The 27,098-nt window shown below is 43.3% G+C and overlaps 1 protein-coding gene and 1 long non-coding RNA gene across 5 annotated transcripts in view; one reads left to right on the top strand and one right to left on the bottom strand.

Moving 5' to 3' along the window:
* SPIN1 (spindlin 1) overlaps positions 1-27,098 on the top strand; it is a 74,426-nt gene that overhangs the window by 23,664 nt on the left and 23,664 nt on the right. For 2 of the 3 annotated variants that reach the window (XM_053289711.1, XM_053289710.1), the window contains exon 2: positions 25,173-25,388. The exons of the other annotated variant lie outside the window; for it this stretch is intronic. In XM_053289711.1, the coding sequence (XP_053145686.1) occupies positions 25,337-25,388 (52 nt within the window). In that variant the 5' untranslated portion in view covers positions 25,173-25,336. The remainder of the gene's footprint in view (positions 1-25,172; positions 25,389-27,098) is intronic. 3 annotated transcript variants of the gene reach the window in all.
* LOC128342433 (uncharacterized) lies at positions 7,281-21,153 on the bottom strand. Of its 2 annotated transcripts, none has more exons than XR_008314980.1 (3): positions 13,603-21,153; positions 9,081-11,629; positions 7,281-8,409 (listed from the first exon to the last, which is right to left on the bottom strand). It is a non-coding gene; the product is annotated as an uncharacterized LOC128342433 (long non-coding RNA). The 2 variants fall into 2 exon arrangements; XR_008314979.1 differs by having other exon boundaries at positions 11,069-11,629.

Here is a 27,098-nt window from a genome sequence, read left to right as displayed (position 1 = left end):
ACAATCAAGCTTTGATAGGCATCTGCATGTGAAGTAGAGCCTCCTCTGAAGATTGTAGCAAGTGGAGAGGCTCACAGAGAAACAGGTAGCCCTTAAGATACCTCAAGCTGAAAATTCATGGCGGTTTAAAGACCACTTTGAATTGTACCAATTGAAATAAATAAGGAGCCAATGAAATTCAAATAGAATTGGAGCAGTATGCGCTGTCATAGACTCCTCTGTGCCACCAACAACCTAATAGCATTATTCTTCACCAGTTGCACTTCCAAATGCTTTTCAAGAGTGGCCCCATGTAAAGCTCATTGCAATCTAGACATGACATGATCATGCACTTAGGATTTGACAGGTCAAAGAAAACCTTTGGAATTGTGTCACTATAGGAAGCCAACACAGACCTTGGAATATTGTTTTAACATGTTTAGTTGACCCACTCAGCTCAAGAAATGGATTATAATTTTCAGCATTGTCTCAGTGGTCATGTTTTTGTCCCAGTGTGTCAAATTTGCATCCAAGAAAAGATTCTTATGAAATCTAAATCTCTCACCATATAAAGATTATTTTTATTATTATTATTTTTACATTTATATCCCACTTTTCCTCCAAGGAGTCCAGAGCGGTGTACTACATACTTTAGTTTCTCCTCACAACAACCCTGTGATTTAGGTTAGGCTGAGAGAGAAGTGACTGGCCCAGAGTCACCCAGCTGGTATCATGGCTGAATGGGGATTTTAACTCGGGTCTCCCCGGTCCTAGTCTAGCACACTAACCACTACACCACGCTGGCTCTCTAATGGCTGATGCTGGGCCTGCTTCCATATGACATCCTATACTTAGTGATGGATCCAGCAGAAGTGCAAGAGAAGTTTCCTCTCCACAAGGTTACAAGCCCAGTTAACCATTTCACTTCATAGTAAGTGAATAATGCATGACTTGGGTTGGGTAAAAGTACAGGTGTAGAGCATGTTGATGGCACCCCTATCCAGCTCTTGAAAGAGTTTGTCCTGTAAGCTAGAGATGTCTAATCCTATAGAAGCTAGATGGAATCTGGTTGTATTTGAGAAGCAATGACCCAGAAGTTTTTTATTTCAACTTTAAAATATATATATTTAAAAATTGCTACTTTCTGGATGTCTTAACTTGTTTTCAAGGCAACTCTCAAGCCCTATCTGCACATCATGTTCAATGTATATACAATCTTTAGTTACTCACATGTTACACTCAGAGCAAGATTGACTGGAAATTAAGTCAGGATGCCAAATATTTTTAGAATAGAAGTAGGGAATTTACTTAAGACTCTTCTCTGCATAATGAATGTGGAGAAAACTGATATGCTGTTCCGTATATTAAGATGGGGGGGTGTTTCCCCCCTTGACAGTGGTGGAGCTGCATTGTGTATATCCAGTTGTACTTAAATGAAGGACTCTGAACTACAAGTTTACCACAGCTCTATTTTTGCACAGATTCTGTATCATTCAGGCTCATTGGGCTAGAGATGACTGAAGATTCTTCCAGATCAGTGTTAAGAACAGTGTAGGATGTCATTCCTCCAAAGAGTTTGAGTGACAGGCTTGCCTCTTCCTAATGTTGTCCTTGTAACAACCATGTAAGGTGGGCTAAGCTGAGGAGTAGCAACTGGCCTACTGTCACCCAGCAAGCTTCATGATGTGTGGAAATTTGAAGCTTGGGCTTCTTTGTCGTGATTTAGCTCTGTGCATTGCACCACACTGATTTCTTTAAGCCCCACCCCCACCTACAAGTTTGAAATGTAATTGAAATGTTGTAATCATCTGATTCATGAGGTCACTATCTAAAACTGAAACTAGAGACTTAATTTAAAGGGCTTCAGTTCTGCATATCTAAGTAGCAGCCTAAATAGTCTGTATTGAATCATCATGCCAGTTACAGTTGACAGACTAGTTACTTTTTTTTGACAGTGAATACGTGCTTGAAAATTGCTTACCAAGAGTTCAAAGAAATTTCTACTTGAACACCTTACATGCCCTAGCTTTCTAACACCTATGCTAGGAGAACGTAGTGCCTGTTGGCGTATACTTGAATAGTTCTTGTTTCCGGAACACTTCCTCTCCCTGGTTCTCTTCTGATTCCTCCAGCTAGACCCATATAAGACCCAACCTGATTTCACAAGCCTAAGCTGGAAAGCTTTTGTGTTAGGGTTGTACATCAGTTTAGTTCCTCTTCCATTAACCAGTTACCCTTACCACCTTGGATATATAAACTAAAGTGGTAAATGCCCTGAAGTTGGGTACCATACACATATTCTTGTGTGTTTAGTTGTCCGGCCTACTTCTCAATATAAAGCTGTTCAGAGTATATGGAAATAACAAAGTTAGGTTATGTAATAGTTAGGAGCAATTTCCTTTGTCATCTGTAACTCGTGCTTTGCTGTCCTTCATACACAACTAGGAAAAAAAGAGTATCTGAATATTTCCAGGCTTATACTAGTACTGTATCCTCACTAATAATGCTGTTTTAGTTTGTTAAGCTAAGAAATAAAGTTCTAAAATGGGAGAGATGGGACTATTTAAACTTTGGCCCAGTGTTGCCCTTAGTCTAGCAGAACACTCCTTTCGTTAGTTATTTGTCCATTGATTACTTCATTGGAATCTTTCTGTTCTTTTTTTCTGATTTTTTTCCTCTTGTATTCTTTTTCTCAAGGTTCACAATTTTATTTTTCTCGCAGACCTCAACCCCTCACAATAATTTTCTTTGAGAGACCCAGTCTCTCTCTTCAGGCTTGGCTTATGAATGTAAAAACAACCTTTAAAAAGTTCACTGTGTGTGATGGGAAGGTCCTCACATCTGATAGGCACAGTGAGTGCCTTTTTGTGCTTTGGCACACAATATATTTGCCAGCACTGGCTCAGGTTCACAAAGTAGGCCCAAAGAAATGGTTCCTTACATCTAAGGGAGCTTCTGTGTGGAAAAGCTCTAATGGTCACCTTTCAGAAAGAACACAGTACGAGACCTCAGTCCACAGTTTTTGTTTCATACTCTACCACAATATAATATGGGAAGAGCAAAACCTGGCCACTGGTCTCTCTAAGGTGCACATGTGTGTGCATGTGCACAAGTTGTGTTTGATATCCACTCAACATTAGATCTCGCTCAAGCTTAATCAGGAAGGACCCACTCCAAATGTACATGTATGCACACTGCCTCGATACGGCTGTCCAGAACAAAACCCATTCCTCACACAGATGGGGAAAAATAGAACATTGAACATGACATAGGTACTATAAACTCTGAATTGTTCCAAGGGCAAAGTCAGCACCAAAGGTACTGTTGTAACCAATTCCATCATTGAACAAAAAGAAGAATGTGCTGTACTTCCAGTTCCTACTCTATATATTCTATCTAGGATTCAGGAGTTAATTTCATCTTTGCTGGAGCTGGACAGAAGCCAGCAACTGTTGATTGAACCCAATGTCCAGTGTATCTGTGGGAAGAGCCATGTCCCTGTGGTATGTATAGACATGATTACAGGCATTACCAGGCTTATTGCATGTGGGACATTTATTTGTCCTGGAGTGATACTCTTTTGGTCCTGAGATCTCAGTCCCCAAAAGACAGATGTTTGGAGTAATTTTCAAATCACCAAACAATCGACACTATTCCTGCCCATTATCCAGATCATCATGTTACAAATATCCCCCTTCTCACTCTTAGTCAAACTGGCAAGTTTGTGCGAGATTCATTTTTGGAGATTCTGATGTTACATTTTGAACAGCTATCCCATATGGTGAGCTCCTTTTCAACTTCAAATTCACCAGTCATTTAAGCCTACTTTAAATCCGATTACTTTTGATTCAATGTTTGAATTAATAGAATTCAATGCTAACTTGCTAATTAGTCAGCTTTGAATATTTGGAGCTGAAGAATTGCAGAGATCTGCTAACCATAGTTATGAACCTGCATTGTGGTTTGAGCTTCCAACCAAAGAGCTGCTTTTGTTTCTCATTTGCACAGGACTCAACTTCATAAATTCATTTCCATTTTCATAATGCAGCAGAGGCAGAGCAACTTTGAATTCAGGCTTAACACAAAACCACAGTAACATAGTATGCTTCCTTTATACAGAGTCAGACTATTGGTCTGTTGAGCTTAGTATTGTTTGCCCTGACTGGTAGTGACTTTCCACCATTTCTGACAGGTATTTAGCTTTACCTGGAGATTTCAAGAATTGAATCCAGGACCTTTTGCATGTAAAGCGAGTGCTCTTCCACTGAGTAGTGGTCCTTTCCCTTGTGGGAGTTGGTACAAACTGGTTTGCAAACCAGCTTCAATCTATTGTTCAGTTCCTAATTGACAGACTGCAAACACCATGTTCAGGCATAATGCAAAACCATGGTTTAGCGAATCAAACCAAAGCTTTGTGTTGTGTTAACTGTGATTGAAGACCCTGCTTGTGCACATAGAGCCAACTTCATGGGTCTATAGCCTATACAGAGTAATTGCAGCTACTTTTGTATATCAGTTATGTTTTGGGTAGAACTACCGGGGGAAATGCTTGACAAACAAGCAGAAGGTTGCCAGTTTGAATCCCCGCTGGTACTATATTGGGCAGCAGCGATATAGGAAGATGCTGAAAGGCATCTCAGACTGTGCGGGTGGAGGCAATGGTAAACGCCTCCTGTATTATACCAAAAGAAAACCACAGGGCTCTGTGGGCGCCAGGAGTCAAAATCGACTTGATGGCACACTTTACCTTTTACCTCTAACTTCCTGCAGTAATACTAGTTTTCTCTGTCTTTTCCTCCAAAGCTTTTAAAAACTTTTAAATGGCTAGTGACAAATACCATGTTGATCTGAGGTAAATTGGCAAGGCCTACACTCTTTGTTGCTGCAAATATGAATAATTGGTATCAAGACCGAGGCAGCACATTGGTTTGGGGTCAAAGTGCCTGGTGTGGGTGTAGATATTGGGGCGGTACTACTACTTAATCACTTTTTGATGAAAAGGTTCTCAAAGCAGTTTACATAGAGAAAAATAAGGTGGTTATATCCTAGAAGAGTGGTGCCAAATACTACACATCTCATTCAGACAGAGAAGTCAGCTTTCCAATTGTTTGCACTCTGCTACATCTCTCAGGCACAACAAAACCCTAATACTGTGTTTAGTTTATGCTGTTCATGTTGCCACATTGTTCTCTCCATCAATCTTGCTGTTTTCAGAACTTTTTTAAGATAGAAGACAATAAATTCAAGTTACATATTAAGGCATTTAAATAAAGATGATGTGCTAATGAAGATCATATTAACTAAAACATATTTGAAGTATGATAGTGAAATAGGAACCATACTGTGTTTACTATCTTGAAAGAGAAATATGTTGAGCTTTGTTCATTCACGCTAACTTGCTGCTTTAATGAATAATTACAGAATCACACCCTTTCTCAAATGATAACAAAGGAGCAGTTTGACATTTTTACAATGGCTGTGTGATTTTGGAAGCCAAAAAGAATTTAATTTTATAGGATTAAGCAGCTATCGTGGACTAAAGGTGGAGAAATATCAATGTCTGATATTAGAAGCATTACTTCTGATACTGTAGACCAGTGTTCCCTCTAAGGCATGCACATGTGTGCCAACTCACAAGTTTTTAGATGTCCAATTTTAGATGCTGCTCAGGTTGAATCGGGAAACCCCCATTCTGAATGCACATGCGCACACACTGCCTTGATACTGCTGCCCAGAACAAAACTCATTCTGCACACAGATGAAAAAAGAGAGAAGACTTTTGTAGACCAGTTTTGTGACTACCCCTGAGCATTGAGTGCAGCAGCACTCACCCAAACCATCTTCCCCACCTTGTTAGGGTGGTTCCTCAAGCTCCCTGAAAAGCCACTTGTGGAGCTCAGGGGACCCTCAGGGTCTGCATGAGATGCAGTTTCTGCAGTAGAAGAGGGGGATCCTCAGAAACTATGCTGAGGCACCTTCTGCAAACAGATCTCCATTCATGAAACATACTGGTAACACACTACTGAAAATTGTGCCACCCTTGCCTCATCACACACTTTTCTCAAGGGCACCTGATCCCCAGGAGTTGGCTTTTCAGGGAGCTCCCCTAGGGAGGAGAGGGCTTGAGGAAGACTGTTTGCATGCATGCACTTGTGTTCTTTAGTTAGAATACAACCAATGCCTTTTTATGTTCTCCTATAGGCAACAACATTATTCATTTATTAGAGAAGCTGTATATGGGGTATTTTGAAGACTTTCTCCTGAAGAAGAGGTTCACCAGTCTCGAAACGTGTTGGGACTTGTTTCCATAAATAATCCTTGACATGATCCCGGTTGCATTCAAACAACTGGATCTGTGCTGGCACAATAGCTGCCTCAGCAAGACGCTGAAGCTCCATGTAAGGCTCTCACAGCACTGTTAAAAAGGGTGGTTGGAGCCTTGTTGCCTTTAATTCTTTCTGACCGCCACCTCAGCTTCATTGGAGGGGAATAGCTCGAGTTACTTGAGGTCTTTAACTCTTCAAGTGCCAGAAAGAACTGAGTTATGTTACAGTGCTCTATTTACAGTGCCCAGATTGCAATTTCATGACTGATTACAAAACATTTAAATGCTACTGGACTTGCAAAGCTAAACTTCCCACTTCAGATAGACTTAAGGTCTGTCTTCTGTGTTTTGGGGAAGACCATAAGACAATCATATGAAATATCTGCTTGTCTTCAAAAGAAACATGGAAGAACTGTGAACTTCATTAAAAGATGCCTTATATAATTTGGCATTACAGCCAGTCCAAGTCACTATGTCAATAGCCACCCTGGCAAAGGCTTCAACATCGACACGGACCTCTACACCATCGAGGCTGGCCACCACAATATCTATCAGGTTGACTATCCCAACATCTACACCATCAACATAAATTCCCAAGTCCAAGTGGAGGCTTCCACATTGACTAAGCACTTGATATCAACCGTAGGTTCTTTGGACGGTGACCAGAAGGAGGCTAAGAAGAAGAAACTCCACAAAACGTCCTCAACATGAGACACTGAAAAGCACCCCCACATCTAGTTTGATTTCTGCATCTACATCAACATTGAAAGAGCCAACAAAACAAAGGGACAAAGAACCTACCCTGTTGATAGAGCTGACTCCATTGCTATTGACCGGCTCAACATCTTATCTCAACACTGAACATAGTTACAACTGCAAAATCAGTGACACCATTGTCAATACTGAGCATCCACAGTTCCAACACTGGATACCTTGACCATGGGTAAGGACATTTCCATAAGAGTGGAAGATACACAGAACGCCAGCAGTGCCAAAGGTCACAGTACACACCAGAGAATATCCCCATTCTCCAACATATTCACTGGGAGGTGACATGGGATATGATAAGGGGGTGATAGAAATTCAAGAGCATCCCTTTAATGCCACCTGCTCCATATAGATCACCAGTAGAGGGGCGGGATGTATAACTCAAAACAAGAACAGACATTCAGAGTGCATCCATACCAATGCAGCCCTGTGAGACCAGCTCCATTAGCATGGTGTGTGCATGGCAGAAGGTAATATGATTATCCCCCCCTAAAGATCAACACACAATCACTTACAGAAGAATATACACTCCATATTCCCCATTTGAATTAATTGGACTACTACATTCCAAATAGGAAATATGAACCACAGATGTATTTTATTAAACTATACAGAAGATGTACCAAAAAGATGAGGGCATGTTGGTGTCCACTAGATGTCAGACCTCCTCAGCCACATATTGTGATCCACACTATAACTTCATCCTCAGCTACAGCCTGTGCATCACATATTACAACAGGCACAAAATCAGATGTAAAGGTTGCTACTGCTTCGGCAATGACCAAACTAGTGACAGCAACTACTACCCAAATGAAAACAACAGTTTCCACTTCCTCTAGTTCTCCACATGAAGACCAGCCAGAGAAGATAGCAGAGGAGGAGAAAAGTGAACAAGGAAATTCTGAGGAAGGGGAATCCTTGACATTCTGAAGGTAAATTTGAATGCACTGAGTCGCCATCTGAACCATCACCCAATGATAAAGTTCTGAAAAAGTTTTTGGATTCTCCAAAGGAAGAAAATGAAAATTACCATACTCTGATAATAGATATGGCAAGTACTGAGTTTAGAACTAAAGCAGGTGGAAGAAGAGGTCCAGTACCCAGTGTTTAAATCCTTGCAAACTGCAAAGACTTGACAACCAATACTTTTGTATTACTGCAGGCCTCCAAACAAGTGTAGCAGAAACCATCTAGTACTGCCCCTACCTCCAGAAGATTGGAGAATATGTTTAAAGTTCAGGAGGAAAACTGTGCATATCTCTTTAAACACCAGTCTCCAAATTATTTGGTTATTGATTATGCCTCTTTGTCCAGGTCCAGTAGGAAATGAGCAGCACCTGTGGACAAGGAAGTACAGAAGTTAGATGCAATGGGACATAGGTTTTACTTGATGTCAACCTTGTCTATGCGTTTTGCCAATTATATGGCATGTACCATATAATCCAGATACCAGTATGCACTTTGGAGTGCAACATAAGCTACAGGGTACTGCTAATACTAAGCCAGAGAACTTAGAGGGGGGAAAATCAAAGAACTGCAGCTTAAATCTGTGGACATCATGAGACAACAGATCAGCACATTGAGACATTTAATGGACTGTGAATCAAAAAACATGGCTGGAACAATTGTGCTACGCCAGCATGCTTGGCTACACTCTTCTTTACAATACAAGAAAAAAGATAAGAATATCTCTCTCTTTTGGTGGAGGAGGTCTGTTCAGTAAAGAGATGGATGAAACCCTGTGTGGGAGGGGAATCAAAATTAATGGCTAAAATGTTTGCAGTACTAACTTCTCAGCAAAGCTATGGTATAAAACATAAACAGACATACTCCTCCAGCCAGACCTATGGAAGACATAGTCAGCAGTATAAGGGCCAAGGCAGAAGAGATTACAGAAAGACAGGAAAGAATCAAAGTAGACTCTATGTTCTTAGAACTAAGCAGAATACATCCTGCCAAAAACAAGGCAAGAAAAATAAACAAAGTCTTTGATGTATCGGCAACTCACCTTCAGACCCTTCTGACAGAAGTCCCATTCATAGCAGACCACTGCTCGGTATGAGAACGGATAACAGACAAATGGGTACTTTGCATTGTTTAGAATGGTCATGCGCATAGAGTTTCACATAAAACCAGTTTTTCAGGGTATCAGATATACCCAACCAACTCCAACCTTATTAGAGGAAATAACACTTTTACAGAAAGATGCCATAGAGCAAGTTTCCCCAAATCAATGGATAGGGGGATTCTATTCAAGGTACTTTCAGATACTACAGAAGGGTGGGGGTGTTTGCCCAATCTTGTATTCATAAACACTGAACAAATTGATACAAACTACAAAATTCAGAATGATCTCAATACTGGCCATACTTCCACTACTTCCACTTCTTCTTATATACACCTCTTAAACAAATTTCTCAAAGCAGTTTGCATAGGAAAATAAATAATACATAAGATGGTTGCCTGTCCCCAAAGGGCTCACAATCTTAAAAAAAAAGGGGGGGCAGATACCAGCAACAGCCACTAGAGGGATGTTATGCTGGGGTTGGATAGGGCCAGTTGCTCTCTCCCTGCTAAATATAAGTGAATCATCACTTTAAAAGGTGCCTTTTTGCTGAGTTAGCAGGGAAAACAGATGGCTTGTGGCCACAGACTTGAAGGATGTGTATTTCCATATAATTTGACCACATCACAAGTACCTACAGTTCCCTGTGGGAAACCAGGTGTATCAATACCACCCCTCAAAATTTCCAACACCCAAGGGTGTTTACCAAGTGTATGGCAGTCACAGTTGCATACTTGAAAGGAAGTGGGATGCAACTTTTCTGTATCTAGATAATTTGGTTATTGATGGCTCATCCTCTGGACCAATTACAATGAGATTTAGAGGAAATGATGTCCTTATCACTTGATTTAGGCATAAAGATCAGCCACAAGAAATCCAAAATGCAACCCACGAAGTCCCTCCTATGGTGGAGAAATGATGAGATTTTGACCACAGGTATGCAATTTTCAGCCCGTGTTTCCAGAGGTGATAGTGACCTCAAATGTTTTGAAAACAGGATGGGGAGCACATTGCCAAGCGCATCAAGTGAGTGGAAAGTGGACAGAAAATCAACAGAAATCAACAAACTACATATACACATATTAGAACCTTTAGCTTCTTCCTTGCACTTAAAGCCTTCAGGCCTCTATTGTAGGGGGGAAGTTCCAAGTAGTAATGGACAACACTACTGCAATAGCATGCATGAACAACTGGGGGTGGAGAACAGTGCCCCACCTGTTATGCAGTCTAGCAATGCAGTTTTGGAACTGGCGAACAGACTATAAAATTCACCCAATTGTGATACATATCAAGGGGTACAGAACATAGAAGTAGACATCTTGAGTGGAGATGTGACCAAGTTGAACATCCATGAGTAGAGTATCCACCCTAAATATTTACAAGAGATACTCAACACATTGGGGACTCCAGAGATAGATTTATTTGTGTCTCCAGAGAATAGGAAATGTGACAGTACTGCAAACTCTCAGGCATAAGGAGAGAATCTCTGTGGGATTCATTTATGCTCACATGGGACAGGGCATTCTGTTGCATGTATCCACCAATTCCCCTTTATCACACAGGTGGTGAAAAAGATAATGTACCACAAGACAGGTTCCATCCTGATTACACCAAAATGGCAAAGACAGGGATGGTAAACAACTCTCCTGAGCTTATCCAAAGGAAGAGTGAAAACATTGCCTCTACAATATGATCTTCTATCTATGGATGAAGGCAAGAGTCTACACCCAGACGTAAATGTGTTGAAACTGACAGCAGGAAGAATCATGGGGAGATCCAGCAAGTGCCAAACTACTAGAAAGAATTCTATTTAATGAGAATAAACCATCAATTAGAAAAATGTATGTGACAAAATGGAAAAAATTGAAACCTATGCCGATGATAAATCCTTCCCACCAGCATCTGCTACAATAACTCTGATATTGACTTACCTGTTCAACTTAAAGTTGACTGGTTTTTCCAATTCCTCAATTAAAGTACATAAAGCAGCAATTTCCAGCTGCCACACTGGCATAGATTGATGGACTGTGTTCTGACATCTGCTTTGCAACAAGTTCCTAAAAGGGTTAGAAAATTTATACCCTTCAGTGTGGAAACCAGTGAGCCAATGTAGTCTATCAGTAGTTCTAACAGGCCTGATGAACTGTCCCTTTGAACCAACAGCAAAAGTGTTATTTTAAGTTTCTGTCGATAAAAACATTTCTGATTGCAATGCCAACTGTGAGAAGAGTTACCGCGTTGTATGCGCTAAAGGCAGATGTACCTTACATCTGATTCCATAAGGAGAAAGTTGTTCTACGTAAAGACTTAAACTTCATACCAAAAATAAATACAAACTCCCAGATTAACCAAGATAACATACTTACCTCCTTCTTCTGCAACCCACAAATGGATTTAGAGCTGAAACTACATACATTGGATGTGAGGAGAACATTGACCTTCTACTTGGACAGGATGAAGGTCTTCAGGAAGGATTATGATCTGTTTGTATCCTACAGGGAGGATAAGAAGGGAGCATCAACAGGCTCACTGGCAAAACCAACATTAAATCCCTCTACGGTTTCTTGGAATCCTACTGGATCCAATAACCTTGCGGAGGTGGGAAGCAGTTGTAAGTCCAACCTTAACCAGATGGTGGTCCGTCCATGACAATGGGGAAATCACAGGAGTCCCTACCCACAGAACACCACCCTGATCAGAGTAAAAGACCAGATCAAGCGTGTGACCTGCAGTGTGCGTCGGTCCAGAGATCACTTGGGATAGGCCCATAGCTGCCATGGCCGCTATGAACTCTTGAGCTGCCCCGGACAGATTGGTCCCGAAATGAACATTGGTCGCCCAGCACCAAGAGTCTGGGAGACTCCAACGCAAGTTCTGCAACCAAGTCCGTGAGCTTAATAAGGGACTCAGTTGGGCAGCAGGGTGATCGGTATACCAACAGAAGTTCCAGTCTACCCCTGGTCCCCAAACTTAAGTACACACATTCAATATGGTCCGATACCCTAACTGGGACCCTGGTAAGGGAAATGTCATCCTTACAGACCACAGCCACTCCACATCCCCACCCACGTCCCCATACCTGCTCCTCTACAGAATATCCTGGAGGGAGGAGCTGGGACCAAACTGGACCACTAGCTTCCCCCAACCAAGTCTCAGTAATATATACCAGGTCGGCCCCTTCATCCATAATCAAATCTTGGATGAGCTCTGGCTTATTTTGGACCGACTTGACATTGCAGAGGAGCAAGGTAAGGCTATGTGGGTTGTTGGCAATGCTCCCCAAGGTCAAAGAGCTGGCAGGACAGCCGGAAGGGGAGACAGCTATTCAATTTCTGATTACCCTTCCCGTGGAATGGCCTGCTGGCCTGCCAACATTACCACTTCTATTCCCCACCACCACTGGAATAGCTGCCCCACATTCCGTGAAGGCACCCCCTGTCTCCCCATTTCTAGGCAGACCCAAACACATTACCCAATCTCAGTAACAAAGTTGGCACACTTACTGCTGCAACTCTTCAAACAGCCAAGCTGAATAGAGTGCAGCCCAACCCTCAGCCCTACACCGAAAGCCCGCACCAAAGGCTGGTTCCCTTTGACTGCCACCTTCGGCGGCCGTTGGCTGCAGTCCTTCCCTTAAATAGCCCCCCAGAGTCCTTCCTCTCACAAAGGACCCTGGGTAGATCTGATGTGATCAGTTAGTGCCTGCAGGTGGTAAGCATTGGCACTTGAGGGAAGGGAGGATCCCAGTTAGGCAGCAGGACTGTGCTGGGCTGAGTTGGTCTGTCCAGCAAACAAAGGGTGGGGAGGGGCAACTCCCAAGGCTTCCAGCTGTCCAACAAAGGAGGCTTGATAGTAAAAAGCCACAGCTCACCTTCTCCAATCTCCCTCCCTTAATCAAATAAGACTTGGATATGCTTGTCAAGTCCTATTTATATTCTTGTACCACAAGTTCAAGCTCAACTTGTTTTCCCATGCTCTGCACTTGTGCAGTGGTTCCCAGACTGGGAGCCTCCAGATGTTGCTGAACTACAGCTTTTATCATCCCCAGCAACAGTAAATTGTAGCTGGGGCTGATGGGAATTGTAGTTCAGCAACAGCTGGAGGCTCCACTGCACTAGTGTATAGACGCACAAGACATGGACTTTGTAATCCGAAGTCTGTATTGCTATTTTATTGAGGTTTATTAGGCCAATGCCCCAACTCTTGTGTTTCTTCTGTAGCGCCCAAGTCTCTATCTTTAGTATTAATCATTGTACTTCAGGCCTTCTTCCCCACATAAATTAGTTTAAAACCTTCCTGACTGCTTCTGCCAAACACATTTTTCCCAATTCTTCTGAGGCCAATTTCCACGCAATAGTCCTATATTTAAGGAAGCCTAGACTATGGTCCCTGAAACCAAATCTCTTGTTGACACCATCTGAACAACCATTCATTCATGTGGAATATTGTCTTTGTAATTCTCTACCTTTTTTTAAAGGGGAGAGTTGACAAGACCACCAGAGCTCCAGGTTCCTTCACCTTCATTCCCATAGCCTTGTAAAAAGATATATCTTCATTGCTGTGTTGAGCAGTGGTGTTCATTTCCTCATGGTTAAGCAAGGACAGGATAATGATCAGTGGACTTAAGACTCGGCAACTTGTCTGTAGCATCCTGGATCTGAGCACCAGGGAGACAGCACATTTCACACCACCTCTGCACCTTTTATTAGGGAATCGCCATCCATCATCACCTCTTCCTGCAGTTAGCGGTTCCTCGCTTTACCAAGAAAAGCAGCTTATCAACTTAAGTATTCCATAAGTTTGTGAGAGGGTCATAAGCAGATTTAAGATTATTATTTGTTTGCAATAAGTCCAGACCAGATTTCATTTTAAACTAGGTTATTTTAGAACTATTTTGTTCACCCTGGCTTCCAAGCAGAGATCTGCTTTATGACAGCAGCTTGTGTCTTAGGACCATTCTCTGGGTGCATATGCTTCTTCTCGTATGCTTATCTTCATACAAGCTTGTCTGTTTCCTTCATACTCCAATTTGAGGGGGGGGATTATTTTCCTCTTGTTCCCATGCCATAACGTCACCCACCTCCATCTTTTTCTAGTACAGTAGCCAGCTAACCACTTGATTGATTGATTTAGGTGCCATCAGGTCGGTGTCTACTCTTAGCTACCACATAGATTCTCTCCAGGATGATCTGCCTTCAACTTGGCCTTTAAGCTCTCTCAGTGGTGCATTCATTGCTGTTGTAATTGAGTCTATCTACCTTGCTGCTGGACATCAACATTCTACATTTGAGTATTTCCTCCTTCCACCCGCATGACTTCTGTCTGAGTATTTCTGCAGTTGTTTTTTAAAGTCTCTCTTAAAACAAATATGTTAATTGTTCAAATTACTTCTGCAGGGAGCCACACTTATTGCTCAAGTTGGCTTCTGCCTGCCTTTCTCTTTAGCTGTGTGGACCAGTTAAGCCACCATAGCAAGTTAACTTGTGGGTCCAAGTTGGCTCTTGATCAGGGTGGAGTTTACCATCTTTCTGAGCTGCTTTTTATGTCTCCAGTAGCTGCCTTACAGTAATAATTTTGTATGCTTACTCCAGAGCAAGTCCTACTGTTAATAAGGGGAGGATAATAAAATGATCTTACTAAAAAAAATATGGAACAAAGAATAATGGAAAAATCCTTGGTTTTTTTTAAAAAGAGAAAGGAAAAAAACACAAGGGGAGGATAGAATAAAGCAGTCCTCTTTTAACAGGTGCATTTGTAGTGATTGGGAATATTGCATCCATTAAAGGTTTACCTGGATGCATCTGTCCCTCAGCAAACGGTTGCACTGAAAGATCGAGACAGTGTGGATGCATGGAGCCCAATTTGAAAAGGTTGTACAATATACAAGAGAGTACAAAATCTTTACTGATTACATGGCATGGAAGCTAAGGTGGCCATCTCAGCTTGCAATTTCCATGCTTTTTAGAGCATGACTGAAAATTGTAAGCAATTTAACTCATTTTAAACCAAAGTATGTGCATGTGATATCCTATCTGGCAATTACACACTAAGAGGACAGTAGTGATGTGCAATGTGCATAAAGGGATTCAAGTCGAGTAAGCAGGAAGGGCCTATACATTGCAATGGAGATGTGCTACTGATTCTATGAAGCAAGGGACAAAGCATCACTTGACTTCCATGCCAGATCTCAGTAATATATTTCCAGTGGTGTGTCTGTGTTCACTGATGTAAGATTAGGAGAACTAAGCTTGCTGCAGTGGACACAGACATGATATGTTGCCTTTGAAAGAGGTATCACTTCTCTGTTCTTTCCGTGGCACTTACAAATCAGTGTTCCCCCGAACAGGGATTCCCAGATGTTGTTGACTACTGTAAGATTTAAAAAAAACCTAACAGAACTTTCCTCCTCCCAATTAGGAATGAAGCATTCAGAGATTGCAGAACCTTTATCTGGTTCTGGTTAAGTTTCTACCACCTCTGAGACCCAAGATGCACAGATGAGATAAAATTAAGAAGATTTATTATTTTCTCATTTGTGATCTTGCTCATCTCCATGAATACTTCTGACCAAAAGTGCAAGACCCCGGGGCAGGTCCACCAAAGATGAAAATAGGTTCACTTCATCCCACAACCACTCCAGCAAAATGGTGAACAGTTTTTATGAATGTGTGCTAATTTTACTGATGTCAGGTAAAATGAAAAAGATGAAAAAGTTCTTCTTAATTTGGGCCTTGAAGGAAGTAACTGGCTTGCATTTCCATATGTTCAACCACTTCTGGTCTTTGCTTTCCTGTTGAAAGTCATTTTCCCAAGATACTTTGAGGGCCAGGTAGAGCGTTAAATGTGTGGTTTATATCTGCTCATATAATTATTTTTTTAAATGAAATGGTCACCTATCTGTGTGTTGACCAGACCTGCTTAGCTTCAGCAAAGTAGCTATATTATGTGTCATCAAACCATGCCCTGTAACTTTGTAGTGGCATGGTCCACATAGATCTTCTTTGTCATGTTAATACACACATGTCCCTGTTCTTTAACTCTGACAATCCTCAGTATTTATAATTGCAGTACTGACTGAGCCAGTTGCAGAGATCAAGTAGTTGTAGAGGTAAAATGTGCCGTTGAATCAGTATTGACTCCTGGCAACCACAGAGCCCTGTGGTTGTCTTTGGTAGATTACAGGAGGGGTTTACTATTGCCTCCTACTGCACAGTATGCGATGATGCTTTTCAGCATCTTCCTGTATCGCTACTGCCCGATAGAGATGTTTCCCATAGTCTGGGAAACATGCCAGCAGGGATTCGAACTGGCGACCTCTGGCTTGCTAGTCAAGTCATTCCCCCGCTGAGCCATTAGGTGGCTGTATGATCAAGTAGTTACTAGGCATAAAATATTAAATAGTCACGCAGATGGATAGTGGATAATCCCTGCGCTGGCTTGTTGACTTCTGCCTGGCCCCATTATCAAGTCATAATATGAATACATCAGCTGTTACGCTGTATGACGACCATGGCAACCATGGTTCTTGCTTTACAAAGGAAAGTAGTTCACACATTCATAAGAGGGTCATAAGCTTCCCTTGTAGTAGGTTAGACAGCTAGCTTCTCTAGTTTCTAACTGGACAAATAGGCACCTTTTTAAAGTTCTGACTGTCATTTTTTTCTGCACAGGGAGTAGCATAACTTCCCTTTCAGTGGCTGTTGCTAGTGTGTCGCATTTCTTTTTAGGTAACAAGTCTCTTTGGAACCATACCCTTTCTTTTGCTGTGTAAACCACACTATGAACTTTGCTGGAAAACAGTCTATAAAATATTAGGGAAAGGGACTCTGGAATGCCCTTCAGTAAAGGCAAGTAGCAAAAAAAAAAAAAAAAAAGTTCTGCCATTATAAGCCTCAAATGCTTTTGCTTATAAATATGACAAGTATTGAGCTGATAACTTGAAACTTGGCTGGTGTGGTCTACTTGATGAGGTCTACAAATGTGGCTAATTTCAAGGAGATCTGGTAAAAATTGTTGCAGCTACAGTAATTGACACTGAAAATTGACACTTCGGAGAAAAAAGTACCAATCTTTAGAACAGTGTAGAGATGTGCAAATCGATTTGAGCTTGAATTGGGGAGAGGAGAGCTGGTCAGACCCTTAGCTAAGCAGGGTCCACCCTGGTTACATATGATTGGGAGATTAGAAGTGTGAGCACTGTAAGATATCCCCCTTAGGGGATGGAGCCGTTCTGGGAAGAGCAGAAGGTTCCAGGTTCCCTCCCTAGCATCTCCAAGATAGGATTGAGAGAGATTCCTGTCTGCAACCTTGGAGAAGCCGCTGCCAGTCTGTGAAGACAATACTGAGCTAGATAGACCAATGGTCTGACTCGGTATATTGCAACTTCCTATGTTCCTATTGGGTGGTTTGAATGCTAATCAAATTGCCCCTAAAACAAAGGGCCTGATTACAGTTTGAATTGATTTGAGTGCCAAGTGGCCATTTTGGAGAGCAATTTTTCCCTTGCTGACTGGTTTACAGGTACTAGTGGTAGTGGTCTGGGCCTGCCTGGCTCAGTGAGTACAGAGAGTGCCTACCAGTGCTCTCTCTAATTTTTTTCATCTGTATGCAGAATGAGTTTTGTTCTGGGCGGCAGAAGGCACATGCATTCAGAGAAGGACCTTCCTAATTAAACCTGAGCGGGATCTAAAATCAACTGAGTGGACATCAAAACCCATGTGAGCGTGCACATGCTTTAAAGGGAACACTGATGCCTGCTGGCTTATCCCTTTTTAAAAAAATCTCTTTAATTTGCAGTGCCAACAACTGCTTTTATTTTATTTTTTATTTTAAATTGTACCAGTAACCCCCAGTTATTGCTTGTAGCCCCATGTGGCTTTAATAACTGAGATGTTGTGATTCCCTCCCACACACACATTCTTTTGCAGCCCCAATCTGCATCTTTGCTGCTGCTGTGTGTGCCTGGTATGTTCATATTTGGTTTTTGTAGGCTGGTACATTCTGTCTGGTGCCCAGCCTGCTAAGGTCTATTCCATCTTCTCCCCCACCACCCGGGTTTTTTAGTTGATTGGGTGGGTGGTGCCTGACTGGAGCCCATCTGCCCTTTCCCCAGCTGTTGAGTCCTGGTGTCTGCTTGACCCAAGAGTGCCTCTGAGAGCAACACCTGGCAGACTCAAGCCAAAGATGCTGGAAAGTGATCCACCCCACCCGCCGCCTTGATCAGGTTATATAACTTAGAGTTCTTTAAATAGAGCCTAGTTTGGGGAGGGTGGGATGAGGTACTTGTAGGTGGGTTTGGGTTCCCTTGCCCTTTCCTTTTCCATTGCTTAGATTTGCCCTATTGTTGCTTTTGCCCTCAAAATAGCCCCTCCCAATAGAGGCTGCTTCTTTATTGGGGTGGGTGGGTTAATTTTTCTAGCTTCTCTGTATGTATCACAGTGCTATACATAGTGCTGTGTGTGGCACAAAGAGCATAAATAGACCACCCCTGGGTCTACATGGCCCCTAATGGCACTTCTTCTCCCCCGCCCCAAAGTTAGGGCTATTTAAAAAGGGGGGGGGCCTAGATATCCAGCAGGGTGCAAAACTGAGTCAAGGTTGGGTGGCAGGCAGAGGAAGGGGTGATGATGAGCCTACTTCCTGAGTCGACCCCACTGGTGATGTGTGCAGGCTCTCCCTTCCCAAGGAGTGTGATCTTGCAGTGCTGCTGCTTGTGGCAGCTGAGGTAGAATGTGGGAGGCATGTCCTCCCCTTTCAGGGAAGAAGCTCTTCATGTGGCAGCAGAGGAGGAGGTGTCATCGGTTGCTAGCCCAGACAGATCGCTCTCACCATCTTCTCCAATCCCTATTGGCAGTGTGCTGCCCCCCACCCCACCCCCAGTTGAGCCGTCTGTGACCATGCAGGAGCAAGAGCCAGCCGCCCACGCCTTGGCAAGGAAGCATGACTTGGAAGTGTATGACTTATCCAACCAGGATTGGGCACTCCTTTCTGAGATAGTCTTGGCACTTGAGCCATTCTTTGTTGCCACAGATGGCTTGTGTGCCCAGACAAGCTGAGCCAGATTTTGCCTGCCACACATTTCCTTGTGAAAACCACGGGTGAGAATCCAGACCATGCTGATCACTAAGGAAGCAATCGCCTTGGCAGAGTTGTGGATTGACTGAGCATACCCTTGGGTGTATTGGCAGAGAACATTTTGTCCTGCCTAAGTGACCCAAGGATGAATGGCAAATTGGTCAACCTAACCAAGTGGAGGAGCCTCCTGGTTGTAGAGGTTAGGTGAGGAGAGGAAGGGAGGCTGGGGTGCAACCAGGATGAGGGTACTGGAGCACCTACTACTAGAATGCAGTCTATCCCTAGTGGCAGCAACACCGCCACTTCCTGTCCCAGCAGTATGGTATCTCTAAAGTAAAGTGTGCTGTCAGTGTCGACTCCTGGCGACCACAGAGCCCTGTGGTTGTATTTGGTAGAATACAGGAGGGGTTTACCATTGCCTTCTCCCACACAGTATGAGATGATGCCTTTTAGCATCTTCCTATATCACTCCTGCCCGATATAGGTGTTTCCCATAGTCTGAGAAACATACCAGCAGGGAGTCAAACTGGCAACCTCTGGCTTGCTAGTTAAGTCATTTCCCACGGCGCCATTAGATGGCTGTGGTATCCCTAGCAGGGCAAAATGAGCTGATGGTTCCACCTCCACATTCTACCCTGTGGTTCATGGAGGGATTTCTTGGCATCTTGCCAGGGGTATGGGAGGAGCCCACTGAGCCTTTCAGCAGTGCAAATCCAGATTTGGCTAATGCGTCGCCCAGTCTGGCTAGTCTTGGACGTGGTTCCTGGAAGGCTCCTGCTGTGCGCTTTAACCAGCATCCAGAGCAAGGGTGTTCTCTATGGCTGGGGGCATGGTGACAACCTACTGCACATGCATGGGTCTTGACATGGTGGAACAGCTGGTCTTGAAGGCCAACCTCCCTTTTGTTGGGCTATCCTGAGCTGGCCATGCAGGTTGAGTTACTCATGGTCATCCCCACCCACTGCAACAAGACTGGCAACTCACCCCACCTTGGACAGTACAGTCTGTCCATTAGTACTACACACACACACACACACACACACACACCCCAATGCCATATCTGATGAGATGATGGACTAAGTGCCCTGTTTCATTTGTCCATCTGTCAGCTGGGGCCCAGCACCAACCTGAGGCCATGGTATTATCCAAACACAGGCAGGGATGTACATTGAAGAAGAAGAAAGAAGACATCTTCCCGTGGTAAGAGTACAAGTTTTGTTTCTTGTCAGACCATTGGTCTATCAGGCCATGACTGCTCTGTTCTCCTGTCTCTCTCTGGCAGTAGGATGGAAGGAAGGTAGGTTTGATTTTGCAGTTTTCTCAGTACTGAGTAAGTGTAATGTGCTTGCTGTGCTGTTAACTATCTGATTTTGTTTGATCTCAGATTGACAAAGGCAGATCTTGGGTGCCTGCCTGCCATCCTTGAGTTGTGGTTTGGCCTGTGAGATGGTATTGTAGCGAGAAGTGGACAATGACCGCTCAGCTCTCTGTCTGTGTGTAGTAATATTTCTTGGTGATTGCTGTGATTGAGCTCCATGTCCAGCCTTGAGACTAACTTGTGCTTCACTCATTGCTCTGCAATGTGCATTGAAAGGTGTGCTCAGTCAAAATGTGGCTGAAGACATTACTGTAGTTGAGTTTATGGCTCTGCTTGCTGCTGCTAAGAGTGCTGCTGTGCTGTGGAAGCTGTTGCAATGCAGAAGTAAGGAGTCATAATTGTATGTGACAGCAACTTGTGCAAATGATTTTACTGTAGCACAAGCACTGTAGCTGGCTTTTTTGGCCATATTTGGACTGTTTTTAGAAAAATACTGTGTTCCGTGTCTGGAGAGACTGTGTGCTTCTGTTCTATGGTGTTTTTCAAGGTAGGGTTGCAAAACTTGTACACTGCCTGCTTCAGCCATAGGGAACAATGAGGAACTTGAAACACCTCATTGTTCCCCATTGGTATGTCCTAGGAACATCACAGTGGGGTGGGTGGTATGATGTGATGGGTGCTACCTACCACCCAACCTACAAAAGGAATGGGCAAGTGAGTGATTTTTAGAGCAAACATTTTAATCTTTCCCCCAAACCTCCATAAGGTCCTATGGGTTTTGAGGAAAGGTTAAAAAATTTTAAACAGTTGCCCATTTCTTTTGTGGGTTGGGTGGTGGGTAGCACTCATCACGCCCTACGATGCAACCCACTTTGGTGTCCCTAAGACCTGCCCATGGGTAACAGTGGGGTGATTCAAATTCCCTATTGTTCCCTATGGCCATATCACGCTGATGGATTATAGAGTATTTTGCAATTTGATTCAAGCTTGAATCGCAAAATACAATTTGTGCACATCTCTAGAACAGTGTTCACTCTAACAGAGATTCTCAGATGATGTTGGCTATAGTTAAAGGTAGGTAAAGTGTGCCGTCGAGTCAGTGCCGACTCCTGGCGACCACAGAGCCCAGTGGTTGTCTTTGGTAGAATACAGAGGGGTTTACCATTTCCATCTCCTGCGCAGTATGAGATGATACCTTTCAGCATCTTCCTATATTGCTGAAGGTGTTTTCCATAGTCCGGGAAACATACTAGCTGGGATTCGAACTGGAAGTCTCTGGCTTGCTAATCAAGACATTGCCCTGCTGCGCCATTAGGTTGCTATTAAGTTGTTGACTACAAAGCAAAGGCTATTTCAGGGATTCTGGGAATCCCTGTTAGAGGGAACACTGTTCTAGAATAGCATAGCATAAATTGCTTTCCAATTTTGATGAAAATGACTGACATAATCTGTCAAATGCATGCATGCATCAGAAACATGTGCACCAGACTACACAAATGCACGCAACACAAACATATGAGCACACACTGCACAAATGCATGGCATGCACTGATGTACAACAAGCACAGATACCTGATGCACACAGGTGCATTCACGCAGCAGACGAACATACCCAGCATAAAAGCACATGTGCATACACAATACAAATAAACAATAGCACATATACACACAAACAGATGGCATGGACACACTATATAGAAACATGCAACATGCACGCAGCACAGAAACATGCCCATGCCACACACAACACAGACATATGCAAAACAAATGAACAAAAGCACCCACACAACAAACTTGTGTGCAGCACAGATGCAAAAACCTACTCTCAAACATACATATGCATCACACCAACACATGCAATAGATTCCACAGAAACTCACAACACATAAAATATGGATGCACACTAAGTTCAAGTTGCAGCGTGCACAATGCATGCAGTACATCTATCCAGCTTTTACTGGAGTGCACCAAAAATATATCTTTTTTTGTTGAGTTTTCTGTGAGGGCTTGGCTGCAACCGGCCCTCAGTCTAAGTATAGGATCAAATGTTGAAAGGTTTGGTTGGCAAGAGTACAAAATTCAAAATACAAAACAACAAGCTTACTAGCCTTCTCTTGCAAGGCCTAGCACAGGGGTGCACAACTCAAATTCCTCACTGGGCTGGAACCAACCATGTCTTGGTGTGCAGGGGCAGAGATCAATTTTCAGCACATTGAATATTACATTAAAATTAAAAATATTAAGGAATGTGAGGAGGCCGCGGATTGGAGTCGGGGAAAGGCGAGGGCAAAGAGGAATGATGTCAGTGGCCACTCCAGTCCTAGGGAAGATCTGTTCTTAAGCAGCCAATCTGATTCAGCTGCTGCTGGTGGTCATCTGGATAGACCAAGAGCTCCACATAGTTCCTGCTGGTGGTCAGCAGGGTATTCGGCCCCGTGGGCCAGCAAAAAAGGCCCCGTGGGCCAGTAGGACCAGTCCCCACACTTCTACTTTCCCAGCAGTTTGAGCCCAACCCTACTGGTGTTCCAGCCTTCTGGCTCACACAACATGCAGCAGCACACTGTCTCACAAAACTCTTCTCCCACAGCCCTTGTCCATGACCAATGGCAGGAGAGGGGGCAAGTCTTCTGCCTGTGGGCTTCTTGGAGGCATCTGTTGGGTCACTGTGTGAAACTGGATAATGGACTAGATAGGCTTTGAGCCTGATCCAGCAGGACTGTTGTTATGTCCTCCTGGCTGTTCAACCTTCCCTTTTATCCAGTTCCAAAGAGATACGTTTAACCAATCATGGAGTTTCTTCCCTCAGGCAGCCAGAACCTTATGTCTCTACCTGGAGACAACCAATCACAACACATTGTAACTTTCCCACCAGAACTCTGCAGCAGACAACTATTACCTCAGACTTGGCTGTTAGAGTTTGCTACCTTTTTAACCCCTGCAGAGCATGGAGGGAACACAGAACAAATTAAAGAAAATAAGCCACAAAACATAATGGGAAGGAGTGATTCCTTCACACAAGATAAGGATAATGCCGAGTGCTAGAAGAAGGCCCCCTCCCAATTACTGAACCCATCCTGCAAGCTAAATATGTAAACAAACAGTCATGGGTCAACTCCCAGGAGGATTTCTCTAGCAATACAGATGCTTCATAAGGCAGTTCTGGACCAAGACAATGTGGGCATCTTTGCTGTTGCCAGACACTCGATCCTCCCCTACTTGATTTGGGCTTTGAAGGCCAAGAAAAAGTGTGGGTGCATTGAGGGCAAGTTGTGCTCACTTACAACTTGTGACATTGCACAACATTACTGATCATGTGGCATGTCAAGACATAAACAAACCTTAGGTGCCAATTTCCCGGCTTTGTGGAGCTTGAGCCTTATTGAGATAGCCTTAACTCTGGTTTTAAACTGATAGGTTTTCTGACCATTGAATAATAAAACTTGATTTTAAGAGATGTCAGCATCCAGACTAATTAGCCATTGCAAACTGCCATTGAAACTAATGAGACACGTCTAACTTAAGTCTCGTTAAAGAGAAACGTATGTGAAATCTCTGGGGAATTTTTTTTTTAAAATCTGTTTCTATACACCCTAATTCAAGGAAGAAATGCTGCATGGAAAAAGGAAGTAGTTGAAAGAGAATTGGTTTTTAAAAGGTTCAGCTGGTGTTGCTGCAGAGAATTAGCCACAAGAGGGTGCTATCATTCTTATTTTTAAAGTTACAGCTTGTATCAAGCATACTGCTGGTGTGTAGAGTCTGTCTTGGGTTCATCACCTTTTGAGGAAATGTGAAATTGGTCCCATCATTATAACCTACCATAATGTATGTGTTGGCTGTAAGCTGCTACCATGTTTTTTGCATTTTAACATCATTATTCTAGAGTTAAGCAGCATATAAGGCAAAGAAATAGGCCTCACACATTGATGAGGAGTTCTTAGTGGATTTACCACCAAGTAATGTGGAATAAAAGGATGACCTGCTCCCAGTTCTTATAGCAAGAGCTTGGATTTGTGAATGAGAAGACGCTGTGGGGTGGTGGGCCAGATTTCCTTCCATTTTTGTCACCCTTCTTCCCTAATGCACATATTGCTGTATTCCCGTTCCCCCTCATCTTTCTGCCACCTCCACCTGTGTGGAAATTGGAAACTCAATTTCCACACACCCTTCAGGCAATGTTTCTTTGCACCATTTACAAACAGCCACTTAGTTTGCAAGGAGGAAAGAATGGAACTCCTAAAGCTAGGGCTGTTGACAGCCTTGGGTTTTAAGAACAGCCCACTTCTTAAGCAGCTTAAGCAACGGAGAAAGAATTGTGTGCATAGGAGGGACCCAACTTGGTGAGGCAAGTGAAGAAGATAATACCTTCCTCCAGGCAGGTAGTTGAGCACTGGTGACATACCTACTCATTCCAAACAGGAATGATAGTAGCAGTAAAGGAATGATCCTTTAGCAGTGCTATAGTGAGGTGGTGGGAGAAGAATTGGTACCTAAGAAGTTATCTTGCCTAATGAGGAGGGGGGGAAGCACAAGAGCATGCTCAAGCTCTCCAGTAGTCAATATGACCCACAAGGTTCCAGTTTCTAACCATTATCCAACAGTTGCTTATTAGCAGTCCTTTAGATCCGTCTGTCTTTCTCTTGCAGAATACTGTAATTGAAGGAGCATCCGCTAAGCTTGGGAGGAAAAGAGGATCCTGATTTGGGTGGTTAATTTATTTTTCCAAGATAGAGGAGAGCGTCACACCACCACCTAGAACTGGATTTTCACCCTAGTTTAGCAGCTTTGCTGCTCACTTAAATACAGATGAATGAAGACCCCATTTGGAAAGGCACCAGGTCAGCGATCCAGAGCTGATGCAGGTAGGTAATGCCTCCACACTTGCTGCCAGAAATGGTAACATCAATGGTTGTGAGTTTGTATGTTGTAGATCTGTATGCTGCATTATGGTTTGTTTAGATGTTACAAGCTAGAATCTGTCCCTCAAGAGTTCGCCCACCCCATTTAGCACACTTTGACATTAGGTTGAATGTTGCATTAACTTGGTTCTCTCTGTTTATTGCAATAAGGCTCAATTATATGGCCTTTCTAAACCATACAAAGAGCAGCTTCTCCATGTTCCTTTAGCTGCTAAACAAATTATGTTTCGACACTGGAAACGGCTACATAAACAAATCCCCTCATTTCTGTTGAATATTAATATCTTGTCATCCTGTGCATAATTCAACTACTTTTGTTCAATTCTAATGAACTTTTTCTAAGTTGGAAACTTGAGTTGGTATCGGCATCTATTCCAAGACATTGGGCGAGCTCTTAAGCCTGAAGTTTTCATATTAGTAAAGCTCAGATTAATGGGTTCAAAAATTGCTGTGAGAACTAATGTCAAGGAATCTGTTGTTAGCAAACACGAGCATCTCATCAGAATTGCTTTCTGAAACAGTTGACGTAACGTGAAACCAGAGTTAAACGGGGCAGAGCTTGGAACTTGATCCTGTCCAAATTCGTGCAACCGCAGTTTTGAGCCAAAAGCAACCTGAGGTTTGCCTTGCCAAACTCCAATTTGAACCTTCAGTTTGCAGTAAAGTTCACCGCAGAAACCTGTGGTTTGGCCACTGCATATTTGTGTGCAAACATGGATGCTGCCAAAACAGTTTCTGGAACTGCAATCATAGAGACAGTGGTGCACACCCACTCAGGATCACACCAGCTCCATGCCTGTAGCGCTTCTCACTGGCCACCTCTCTGAGCACTTGCCCTGCCCCTCATGTCTCAAATCCAACAAAGTAGCTGCCCAGTAACAGGGATGCCACCATGTCTCAGCCCTAGCTTGTCAGCCTTTCAAATGGCAAAGTAATATGGGGCATTCCCTCTTCCAATGCTTTCCTTTGCTCCCCCCACCCTCCTGGCAAGCAGGAGGGAAAGGGGATGGGCACTAAGTGCCTTGATCCCTGAAAATGGAAGTGACCATGATGTGTAAAAACAAACACTCTGGGTGGCAACATAAGCAGCGCACCTCATTAGAGCACTGGGATGGAAACTTATGGCAGGGTGAGGATACCCGGGGTTGGGTTTAAAAGGTAGCCCAAACCAGGGATTCTTGAATAGCCAAGGTCTTTTTTTTTTTAATACAATGATGTTAGGGAAAGGGGGACCCAGCCTCCTCCCCTTGTTGGTAGCTGTGCATTCCTGAGGCTTACTCATGAGCAGGGCCAGGCAGCAGGATCAGCATTGCCCCCTGTGAAAGGAGAGATTCCTTCAGCTGTGATAATGAGGGATGATGTTTCTAAGCAGACTGCTCACTCATGAGTGTAAGGCTATGGGGGATACACCCTCACAACTCATGAGAACAACCGTCTGTGGGGGCAGGGGTGTCGGATTGAATCACTAATGTGCAACAACAATCCTCCTCCTCCCATCATGAGAGTCTGACGCTGTCTCACGAGAGTGTCAGACCATGGGGGCCGGAAGGCAGGTGCCACCCAGCCAGGTTGCTCTATACAAGCTAGTAGCAGGGATGGGTACCCCGCCAATAGCTCTTTCTGTCTTGGTGACTGCCGCCAAAAAGCTGTCAA

This window comes from Hemicordylus capensis, chromosome 2 (genome assembly GCF_027244095.1).
Source record: "Hemicordylus capensis ecotype Gifberg chromosome 2, rHemCap1.1.pri, whole genome shotgun sequence".
Taxonomy (NCBI): domain Eukaryota; kingdom Metazoa; phylum Chordata; class Lepidosauria; order Squamata; family Cordylidae; genus Hemicordylus; species Hemicordylus capensis.
Note: the sequence above shows the minus strand (reverse complement) of the source record. Positions and strands in the feature narration are given on the sequence as shown.